This window comes from Pseudorasbora parva, chromosome 22 (assembly GCF_024679245.1).
Source record: "Pseudorasbora parva isolate DD20220531a chromosome 22, ASM2467924v1, whole genome shotgun sequence".
Lineage (NCBI taxonomy): Eukaryota > Metazoa > Chordata > Actinopteri > Cypriniformes > Gobionidae > Pseudorasbora > Pseudorasbora parva.
The window spans coordinates 38,528,802-38,541,076 of record NC_090193.1 but is presented as its reverse complement, the minus strand read 5'-3'; the positions used below and the strand labels follow the sequence as shown (position 1 = coordinate 38,541,076).

Sequence of the window (12,275 nt, the reverse complement as noted above, 5' to 3'; positions counted from 1 at the left end):
CTTCATAGAGTGCTTATACACATACACACACGAGTGTTTGAAAACAGTGCCTATCAGCGGGTGCCAAAGATATTCTATCACATATTTAAAAATTGAGTACTGATACTGTTGACAACCCTATTCAGATACTCGATTTTCACCTAACGGATGATGAAATAACTAAAACAAAACAAAGACAAACAGCTCTGGTGTAAAATACTCCTGTTTCACAAAACTCTCATGCACAGTTTCTTCAATGTTAATCTATTTCAGCCTAATGCACTACTAAACCATGCAATTATAGCAATTATAGGTGGATTGACGCAAAACATAGTGGGTGCTTGACACTTGAAGCAATGCTTTTAGTCATTACTTTTGCCATTTATATGCTTCAGAGTGTATTTTTTTGTTTGCATCATGTACTGTAGAAAGAGAAACCCTGTCCACATTCCTCCGTCCCAAGCGAAACCAAAACTCCGGTCACAAAACACACACACAATAAAACTGGGGCAGCGAGGGAACAATAGCTTCACAACAGGAACAATCTCACCAGTGAGCAATTCACACACACACACACACACACACACACACACACACACACACACACACACACACACACACACACACACACACACACACACACACAGAAGAAACCTCAGCTAATATACCAGTAACGTCATACAGCACCTGAACGCGCTTTCATCCCTTTTCATGTTCTTTCTCACACTGAACACGTCAAACAAAACCAGCTTGACTCACCTGCGGACAGGATCATGTTCCCAGACCTCTGGACTTCATCAAACCGGCTGAAAATCACATTCAACCTGAACAAAACAAGCAGAGGATGGTTGATGAGACTTCAAAAAAGATTAAATACATGATTAAAAAGAGAAATTCAAACACTGTCAGTATTTTATTTATCAAATGTGCAACATAAAAAACAGCTGAGAACAATGAAATGTGTCAAAATAAATGTGATTTTAAGAATAATCCAATAATGATCAAGTTTATATGTCAGTGTGGTGTTTTTAATATTCTTTAAGACAAACCATGTGTAAAAAATATGTTATTTTGATAATCAAAGATGAGTTTTAAGGAATAAAGATGTATGACGTGTGTGATTTTATTACCGTGACTGTGGCAGCCCCTTTTTCCCCAGATCCATCCTCACTCTCTCCCCCACGTGTCTGTAAATCTCCACCAGGCAGTTCATCGCACCGTCTCGAACCTGAGAATCAACTTGTTCATTTAGAAGATGCTTTTTACTGAAAAATATACAGTACACTGGAAACGGCAGTGTTTCTCAAAGTGTGGGGTGCGCAGGTACTGCAGGGGGGGCGCGGGACATGAAAAAACAAAAAACAACTGCCAAGTTAAAGTAAAATATCAGTGAAATCAGTTGAATATCCAAAAACCACTAGGCCAGTGTTATATATTTTTTGCAGTTGAGTACTTACAATATCCTAGATGTTTCCAACTATTTGTAAATTGTGAAAAAATTGCTATTTTAACTAAAGCCGGGCATACACTGTGCGATTTTCGTCCGATTTCGAGCCGAATTCTGACTCGTGCGACTCTTTTTTTGGGTCGGGCCGATTTTCAGGTTTATCGTGCGTCGTTTGTCGTGAGGTGTTCGTGCAGTGTACAGGGGGACACAAGAGGCGACAAACCTCTCACGATCGGGAATCGGATGGTCGGATGAATTTCTGGCGTGTCGGAAATTCTGCTCGCCCCTCGTGAGGTTATCGCACAGTTGAAGCAAAGCCACGTACTGATTGCCCTATTTCCCCTCACTGCGCCTGCGCGAAAGCAGAAGTTCAACCATTTCACGAAAAGAGGGAGCTCTTTAATTATGTAGGCAGCTGTCAAACAGCAGAAATTTAAACTGTTGTGACTCCAGTTTGTGTTGTAGCCTACATATCCAGTGCATCTTATTCATTTAGCTAGTTGATCATTAATTTACTTGTTTTACTTTCACATTTATTTTTATTTTTATTTTTTTCATATTAATTGATATTTAACCTTCTCCATCTTGACACAATGTCATGTTGCAATGTGTTCTTTTTCTTCATGAACGCGAGTCAGTGGATATCACGCAATGCGCAGTTTAAACGCAGTCTCAAACCCAGTCAATTATTCACTACAGAAAGTGAAAGTAAAATCTGACAAGCTTTCGGCGCATATTCTCAGACAACGAGAGATAAATGTAATTCAACATACTGATAACGTAGCCTATTGCCTTATTTTCTTTCTTATTTATTTTCTTAATATTTCTATTTTGGTCCATATTGTGAGAAAAAAATAGAAGAGAAGTAGGCCCATTTTGTGTTAAACAAATAGTTTTTAGATAAATCTGCTTACTTTTCATTGAGACGGACATTATTATTGCAGTGTTCTGACATTATAATCATATAATTAGACCTATAATTCCTTGTTTAATCGGGCTAAATGTTTTTAAATAGTGAGAAGTAATATTTCTGTTATTTTATTATGCAGTTTGTCGATTCTGCATTATTGTTGGGGGGAGGGGGCAAATTAATGTAATATCAATGTAATAATAAAAGTAGGCCTACTCTAATAAAAATAATAATTTTATACATAAATTCTAAATCCTCTTGATATCAATAGCTGATGCATTTACCTCTCTATACACCATGGTCTATCTTCGCCACGGGGGTTTTATTGCGAGTTTTTCACCCGTACAGTGTGAGCAGTCAAGACGCGCTCGACGGTCGGACCGCACAGTGAGAGCACATCAATCGTGAGCTTTGGCTTTACATCGCATGCAATCTACTCGTACAGTGTGAGTAGGTAACCTTGCTGAAAACCCATAGAAATCGCACAGTGTATGCCCAGCTTAAGGGCCGGGACGTGTCAGCATAGCATTTGAGGGAGTCGCCTGTCAATGGCGTCATATCTGTGTTACCTTCGGTTTTATTCTGCAGAAGCGCTTTTCTCTTAGCAGCGTGAACGTGTCACAGCAGCGCTGAACGAACGCACAGAGATAGATAGATAGATAGATAGATAGATAGATAGATAGATAGATAGATAGATAGATAGATAGATAGATAGATAGATAGATAGATAGATAGATAGATAGATAGATAGATAGATAGATAGATAGATAGATAGATAGATAGATAGATAGATAGTGTCACATGGCTGTCCTGTCTTGTGTGCACATGTGGGTTTTGTCATGTCTAGCATGTGCTCCTGTCATTGTCTGATCCCTCCCCCTTGTTATCTGATTAGTGTTGATTTCTCCCACCTGTTCCCTCTTGATTTCTTCCCCTTATAAGCTCCTTGTGTTTGTCAGTCTGTGTTGGATCCTTGTGTATGTTATGTCTGCGTCTTCCGGGTCCCCGTGATTTCTCTGTTGGTATGTTTTTTGAGTTATGTTACAGTTCTGATTATGTGTTTTTTCCCCTCGTGGGTTTTTGTGTTGAGTTTATGTTTTATTTTATAATAAATTATAATTTTCTCACTGCACTTGAGTCCTCGCACCAATTTCCTGTTTCCTCGTGTCCGTGATGTAACAGATAGATAAATACTTTATTCATCCCCAACAGGGGAAATTCAAGTGTCGAGTAGCATTCCATAAGAAATAGACACAGTAAGTACAAGAATTAAGAACAGATAAAAATAAAAAAATAAAAACACTCTGCCCAAGCAATAAATAACAACAAATAATAAATAAATACATAAGTTTAGTTAAGAATTACTATTAATAGTAATAAAGTGCACGTCAGCGGCATTCATTGTAAAGTCTTATAGCAGCCGGTATAAATGATCTCCTGAATCGTTCAGTCCTACAGCACAGAGAGAGAAGCCGATCGCTACGTGTGGTCTTCTGAGCCACCAAAAAGTCATACAACGGATGACTGTTGTTGTTGAGGATGGCCTTTGTCATGCTCATCATTCTCCTCTCTGCCAAAGCTCCCACCGAGTCCACGCCTCTCCCCATGACCGACCCACATTTTTTGACCAGTTTATCTAGTCGTTTACTGTCTCTGACAGTCAGGCAGTTCCCCCAGCACACAACACTGAAATATATAGCACTGGCAACGACAGACTGATAAAAAAGGTACAACATATCATTGCAGACATCAAATGATTTGAGTCTTCTGAGAAAGAAGAGTTTGCTCTGACCTTTCTTATATGCTACATTAGCATGCACGGACCAGTCAAGTTTGTTATCGAGAGTAATGTCATAACATCATTTTCAATACACTTAAAGGGATAGTTCACCCAAAAATGAAAATCTGATGTTTATCTGCTTACCCCCAGGGCATCCAAGATTATTTAGTTTCTTCAGTAGAACACAAATGAAGATCTTTAACTCTGTCTGTCAGTCGTATAATGCATGTGAATGGTAACAAAATCTATGAAAGTAAAGCCTTGAGCGCGCGATCACTTCCGATGCGTGAGGTCTGTACACGATCTCACACACCAGAAGTGATCGCACGCTCCAGGTTGTTGAAAATGGTGTGTATTAGAGGTTAAAAAATGATATAAATAGTGTTCGGTTTCTCTTAAGACATTAACGTGTCGTCACGAGCCGCAGGGTTTAATATGGATTTGTCTGTGCATGTTTTTTTTTTACTCTCATAGATTTTGGTACCATTTACATGCGTTATACAACTGACAGACTGCAACAGTTGGAGTTATTATTTATTTCTGTTCTACTGAAGAAATAAAGTCACCTATATCTTGGATGACCAGGGGGTAAGCAGATAAACGTCAAATTAATTTTTTTGGGTGAACTATCCCTTTAAAGGTGGGATAGGTAGGAATTGGTTAAAAAAGTTTTTTCTAAATGTGATAAACAGAGCTGCTTTACCTTATAATCATGACCGGAAACGCGGAAATAGTGCAGGCTAGGCGACTGTGTCCCGTCTAGAGGATGGATACCCGACCCGAGCCCGACGGGTTCCGACGGTAACCGACGGGTCAGGCCGGGTTCGGACAGATATTTAGAAATGACGTTCGGGTCGGGCTCGGTCATGTCAGCGCGATAAGGCATTGAACCTTTTAAATTTAAAACTGCTTATTATGCAAGTAGCCTGTTTGGGCCTGTTTAACTTGATCCAATGGTTTGTTTTTGTGATTAAAATTAATGTAAAATATTACCCTAACATCCGTCTTGCTGAATGCGGAAATTTGTTTATGTCGCCGTGACAACAACACGCAACACGTGCGTGCATATTGCCCGTGACATCCTCGTCATTCCAGTGAGCGCAACTTCAGCACTGCTGGCGGCAGGACAGCCTTGAAGCCGTCCACAGTTGATGCAATCCTTTTTCTGCATAAAACCTCGATTAGCCTAAACTTTGATGGATAGATTATGTAAATAGATCCCATGTTGCAGTTTAGGAACCATACAGTTTGAGCATACAAATTAGTAAGATGACTTTCATTTCAATAAGCATTTCTATTGCGTTTCGTTAATGTTTTGTTCTGTAAGCTTGGGCCATTTTAGCAAACCTTTGTTCATTTCATTTCAGTTGTCTATATGATTGGGCTCTGTGTAAGGTTTGATGCCCCGTGTGCGCGCTAATGCGCTCGTCTGTACACATTTCAGAATGCCTTCCTACAGTTGCTTAATAAAAGCGGGCTTTCCACACAAACAAACGTGCGTGTCATTAGTATATGAGGGAAAAAATAGTTTTTAACTGTCGGGCTCGGGTCGGGCTCGAACATAAATATTTGAATGCCTGTCGGGCTCGGGTCGGGTTTGGTTACTGCTCTGTCGGACGCGGGCCGGGCTCGGACAGAAAAATGAAGCCCGATCCGCACTCTAGTCCCGTCCCGTCATAATAAAAGTCCCGGTACTCGCGAGCCGTGTGTTTGTATAACAATCGCTCCAGCGGCCGTGCTCAGCTCGACAACACTGCTCTGCTTTACACTACAGTAGCGTTAATAACCGCATCCATGAACGTGATTTCTGCCCGAGTCCTATTTTCCACCGGCTGTGAGGTGAAGACCACATGTCCCAGGATACTGCGCTCACACTTGCCGTCATCAAGCTACACCTTTGTTTAGAATAGGCGCCCTCCAGTGGACGGAAAGTTGCATAGTGCACCTTTAACTGATGTAGCATTGAAGATGGATCAGTTTATAAAAGGCAAGAGAAAAGCAGTAGACAGAGATGTCTCACAAACATCCCAGAAAGTCATCCCTGGTCATTCAAAAGCTAAATGCAGAAAATATCAGGCATATCTTGATCTCAGTGTTAATGTGGTTGGCGAGGAGGAGAGGCTGCGCTCACACCGAATGCGACTAGAGCGTCAAATTCTTGTCTATTGGATGCTCAAACATTTTGAATCCATTCGCACGTCTACAGCGCATTGGACGCGCGCATAAAACGAGCGTTTGAAGCAGAATAGACGCACATTCAAGGCGCTCCAGGAGCTGCGTCTGGATGACGGCCGGTACTTCCGCCTGTCTCGCGTTCAAGTTCGACTCGGGAGAACAAATTCCCGAAGACGGGAGGACTCAAGTCTGCTCTCACTCTATATATTTTGTATAATTTAGGCTACAATAAAACAAAATGTCATCTTTTCTCTGCCTCTTTTCATTTTGATAAAAAACAGCCACACAAATGTGGTTCAGGAAACGCATATGGATTATCTTCACTGCATATATTCATAACAAACGAAATTTAAAACACAACCCTGCCTCTTTACATTTACATAAGAAAAAGAAACATTAATATGTGATTCAGGCAATAAGTGTGCAAATGTATGATTATCACTATAATAAAATTAAATATGACATAAAACACAACCCAGTCTCTTATCTTAAATATCAGTTCATGTGTGATCAATAATAGCCATTATAAAAGTAGGCCTATAAGTAAAATATTCTCTAAGAAGGACAGTTAAAGCATGTGTGCTGCATGCGATATATGCCTGATCAGTTTTAACAGCAACACAATTGTAGTTTCAAAATGTTTAAAATGTTTAATTTCAGTGAAAAAAGAAACAGTCCATTTTCATGATTTTTTTGTTGTGAAATTAAATTGATTGGGGTGCCACATTTTTTCATAGGTTGAAAGGGGGGCGAGACCAAAAAAGTTTGAGACGCTGATCTACCGATAACTAATAAATGTTCTAAAGTACTGCTTAATGCATAATACACAGCACAAATGTTATTTTAAGTATTATGTGAAACTGTACAATATACAACACTAAACATTTGTACATGACTTCACTGTGCCACATCAAATAATAAAAAATAAGAAATCAACAATTATTTCTGTGTTCTTGTCATGTACAGTGTAAGCCTAAAATGTTATTTTTTACTTGGAATCATATATAATATAATAATAAAAATGATAATAAAATGTAATATAACATAAAAATTTAACATGGAATCATATATAATATAATATAATATAAAATAATAAAATATAATATAATATAATATAATATAAGTACTTGAAATGTAATATAATATATAATGTATATATAATGTATATATTTAATATAATATAATGTAATGTAATGTAATATAATGTAATGTAATATAATATAATATAATATAATATAATAGTACCATTATAGTTCAAGTACTTGAACTTTAATAGCACATAATATGATATAATAAGTTGGAATTGTATATAATATAATAATACAAATTCTAATAAAATAGGCCCATATGATTTACTTAAATGCTGTAAAAAATTATAATATAACAACATGGAATCATATATAATATAAGTACTTGAACTTTATAATACAATATAACATAACATAATATAATATGGAATCGTATATAATATAATTACTTGAACTTTTATATAATAATATAATAAAATAAATTGGAATCGTAAATAATAATAAAAATTATAATAAAACAGACCCATATGATTTGCTTTAATACTGTGAAATTTTGTATAATATAATATATAATTACTTGGAATTGTATATAATATAATATAATATAAACATAAATAATGTCATGTAATAATGTAAATATGGTTAGCATTTAGTGTGCTCAATGTCAGGTGCAGTTCCTGTGATCACCAGCAGGAGGCGCCACAGACCACGATACTACAATCCCAGCCATTTCATGAAGCCGAAGAGAATAAAAGCCTGTAGAAGTGAAGAGACACACACACTCACCTGACTGCTGGGGTCTCCCAACAAATGACAAATATGAGGAACAATCTTGCTGAGGGTTAAGCCGTGGGCTCCATATCTGCAAAACACAAAAAGGAACAAGATATATATATAAAGAGGCAGAGAATATATATATATATAAAGATTATTAAATGAAACTAAACTGTAAATCTGATGGATACGTACACATTAAGAGTGGAAATAAGGCAAAAGCAAACAGCTTCTCTGGTCCTGCTGTTTTTATGTCTGAAGCCGCCCAGCATTCGGTCCCAAACATACTGCAAATAAATATGCTTTATCAGTTTATAATGCTTTATCATGCTTTATCAGTTTATAATGCTTTATCATGCTTTATCAGTTTATAATGCTTTATCGAGTTTTACCTGCGGATTGGCCGCTTGGTCCATGATTTTCAACAGGAGCGACTGTGCCTGATCTCGAACCTGGTCCTTAGAATCGCCTAAACGATCGATTAAACTGGGCAGAACTGACAAAACAAGAACATGTTAAAAAAAAGAAAGAAAAGAAATCCTATGACCAAAACACAATATTATTAACTGATTCACCTGTTCCTATTTGTGTTTTGAAGCGTTCCTGTAGTCTGGTCACTAGAGCGGACACTATGTCCATTCCCAGCAGCGCCACCTTAAAAAGACAAACAAAAAAAATATTTCTAACACTAAAATTAAATAAGATAAAAGCAGGATATTTTTATAAAACTTGCATTACAAATGACATTCAGTAACATTTTAAAGTCAATCCTGCACTGAAACCTCTTTTTTTGCAAGTCAGAGACTGTATGCAAATTAAAACAGCAAAGGATTGTGGGTAATTCCCACTATACTGCACTTTAAAGTCAAATATTCTCCAAAATAAGAGTTTTTTCTTGTAAATAACAACTGAATCTTTTCAACTAAAACATGCCGAATCAAACAAGCTCAGTGTGTCATGTAAACAGCAGAGTTTGCCGGTCCTCACAGTTACCATCACTGAGAAGAGCAGCAGGACTGAAGGCAGCCATTGGCTGCGAGATGATCGTTAACCTTCCTTGTCTGGGGGTGGATTGGGCTGTTCAATGAACGTTTAGTGAGAACATCCCTGCTAACACCTAACCAACACATTCAGCATCACCTGAGCTATCTCAGCTCAGGCTATGGTGCAATTTTTGGAACACTCTCGAAATAATTGTCTTAAAGAAAGAGAAAGCAATGGATAGAAACAGCACCATCTAGTGCACGACTGAGTCTCTACACTAGCAATCGACTTAAATCTACTCTTCACTTGTGAGCAGTAAACAGAATATGCAATGTATTTAAAAAAAACACATTAATTTAAAAACACATGCAAATCTTGTCTATATGAAATTTTGAGATCATTGAATTCATTTCTAAAATCGATAAAAATAATTTATATTTTAATTAATAAAAAATATGTGATTGTGGCACTAAAATTGTTCAACATTGGCATTAGATATTACATCTAAAAGGCATTAAATGTATGATATAAATATTATACATCTATAATCAAATGGCATTAAATATTGTTGAATGAATGAATAGCTAAATATCTGTGCATGTTATCAGAATCAGAAAGAGCTTTATTGCCAAGTGTGCTTTCACACACAAGGAATTTTTTTTTGGGTGCTTAAGCTTCCAGTGCACATAAACAATACAACACGGTAATAAAAAATTCTAAGAATAAAAATATGAAGAAAAATATGAACAGTATAAGGTCACGGTTACGTTTAGTCAGAAGACATAGATTATGAGCATTTACAGTATTTGGGTGGTAAGAATAAATATAACAGTCCTGACAGTTATATGAAACTTTATCAGCTATGCACAAAACATTTGACTGAATTTGTTTATTCTTACATTAATCATCTTTAAATGTGTGTGGCGGCCCACCACAGTTTCATAATGAACTGAGAATATTGTCATAATAATCATAAAATGTCTTTAAAGTTGTTTTTCAACATTGCTTTGGTAACGTATCTGTCAAACGAACTAAAAAGTGCAAAAATGGCTTTCTATATCCCTTAAGAAATCACAAAAGACTGATTTAAAGACTTATTTAGACTTATAAAAAATAAAAACAAAACTGCAGTTTCCGTCAAAATAAAAGCTCAAGTGTTTATCGCTTGCATTTGAAAGCTCGTTTCCGCCACTGAATAAAAAATTAAAAAGTAATTGCAACATTTTATCTCACAATTGTGACTTTTCTCAGAACTGTGTGTAAGTTATAAAGTGAATAATAATAATCATTATTATTATAAATATAATAAATATTATAATAATAACAATGCATGTTCTTCCAAATACACACTGAGAATATCTTATATTTGATATATTAAATTAATGTCAATTAGTGCTGCTTGTGTGGAGTTAAGGGTAGGCATAATAAGCTTTAGCTTCAGCCTACACCTTTGGTCATAAGAGTGTAAACATTTTATTTTTTTATTTTTATTTTATTTTTTCTTATGGTTATGTAGGTGTGCATGCATATATCAAATTGTATGTATGTACCTATATGACTTATGCTGTCCTGTGTAAAATGATTGCAACTGGAATATTGCTTGTTGACCAAAAAACTAAATAAATAAATAAAAAAAGTCAAAATTGTGAAATAGATGTCAACATTTTTTCTTTGTTAAATTTGAACACTGCACATGGGTTGGAAGTTCTTAAAGGGATAGTTCACCCAAAAATGAGAATGTGATGTTTATCTGCTGACCCCCAGGGCGTCCAACATGTAGGTGTGTTTGTTTCTTCAGTAGAACACAAATGAGGATTTTTAACTCAACCGTTGCTGTGTGTCGGTCATGTAATGCATGTGAATGGGTAACAATTCTATGAGAGCAAATAAAAAACATGCTTAGACAACATGCACAAAAACCCTGCGGCTCATGACGACACATTGATATCTTAAGACACAAAACGATCAGTTTGTGTGAGAAATCGAGCCGTATTTATATCATATTTTACCTCAAATACAACGCTATATCCATAGACTGTAAATAAATATGGACGTAGTGTCCGTCACCCATAGGATTCTGATAAGCCGTTCTGAAGCTTAAAGTATGGTCGAGCTGGGCGTTGCCATCTTGTGAGCGAGTCAACGCGTGTCACTCCCGGATAACAGAAAATGGGCAAAAAGGCGGGATGTGCGCAGAGCTGAGGTGACGCAATAACTATAGACGGCGGATAAATGGCTATCCACTTGTAACCAAGCCCTTAATTATGCAGAACCTTAAGGCTTTATATAACGGAAACGAATGAGTTATAAAAAAATTCACCCCCCTCAGAGTTGTCATGAAGATCAAAATTAGCCTTATAAGCCAAAACCACAATTTGTACCAGGCTGTAAACATGTTTTTTTCTGCTTTAAAGTTGAGAATTTTAACATGGGGCTCAATGAGATTCTGCTCCCTTCTGGAGCCTGTCCCTAGTGGCCAGTTGAGGAATTGCAGTTAACATTACTTCCGTATTGGCTTCAAGAGAGATCGCGGGAGGTTGCCGCTTGGCTATATCCAACAGCCTGGAACGCGCTTCACTTCCGGTAAGGTCAATAATACACGCTCTGACTCGTATCAAGAGTGTGGATATTGATATAAATATGGCTCGATTTCTCACACAAACCGATCGTTTTGTGTCTTAAGATATCCTTAAGTCGTCATGAGCCATTTTTTTCTCTCATAGAATTGTTACCCATTCACATGCATAATATGACCTACACACAGCAACGGTTGAGTTAAAAGTCTTCATTTGTGTTTTACTGAAGAAACAAACACACCTACATGTTGGATGCACTGGAGGTCAGCAGAAAAACATTAAATTCTCATTTTTGGGTGAACTATCCCTTTAATTTTGAACTTTCTTCCCTGGTCCACTCCCATAGTCTCACACAGTCTTGTAAGAAACACTGCTATAGATAGGGTTGCACAAACCAGACGCCTGCTTTCTCCACTCAACATACTACAGATCACACGCCATGTTTAAACCATATGGGTTTATTACAACATTTGAATGTTTATTCCACGACATTCGTCCTAACTGTGCCTTTGAGCATGTGTGAGGTAAAATAAGATGGCCGTGTTGCAGTGGGACCCCTCGCTGTCCTCATTACAGAGAGTGGGGTGATTACTCTCGCTGGGTTTCCAGGCCAGCTGTGGGA

General features: G+C 37.1%; 1 protein-coding gene and 1 non-coding gene across 2 annotated transcripts in view; one reads left to right on the top strand and one right to left on the bottom strand.

Annotated features, from left to right (window-relative positions):
- LOC137058713 (CLIP-associating protein 1) overlaps positions 1 to 12,275 on the bottom strand; it is a 95,915-nt gene that overhangs the window by 68,839 nt on the left and 14,801 nt on the right. The window contains exons 3-8 of the mRNA XM_067432102.1: positions 8,669 to 8,747; positions 8,486 to 8,589; positions 8,289 to 8,380; positions 8,106 to 8,181; positions 1,110 to 1,207; positions 739 to 803 (exon numbers count right to left, since the gene is read on the bottom strand). Of these exons, the coding sequence (XP_067288203.1) occupies positions 739 to 803; positions 1,110 to 1,207; positions 8,106 to 8,181; positions 8,289 to 8,380; positions 8,486 to 8,589; positions 8,669 to 8,747 (514 nt within the window). The remainder of the gene's footprint in view (positions 1 to 738; positions 804 to 1,109; positions 1,208 to 8,105; positions 8,182 to 8,288; positions 8,381 to 8,485; positions 8,590 to 8,668; positions 8,748 to 12,275) is intronic.
- Positions 9,144 to 9,275, top strand: LOC137059036 (U4atac minor spliceosomal RNA). The gene has a single exon (XR_010900994.1). It is a non-coding gene; the product is annotated as a U4atac minor spliceosomal RNA (small nuclear RNA).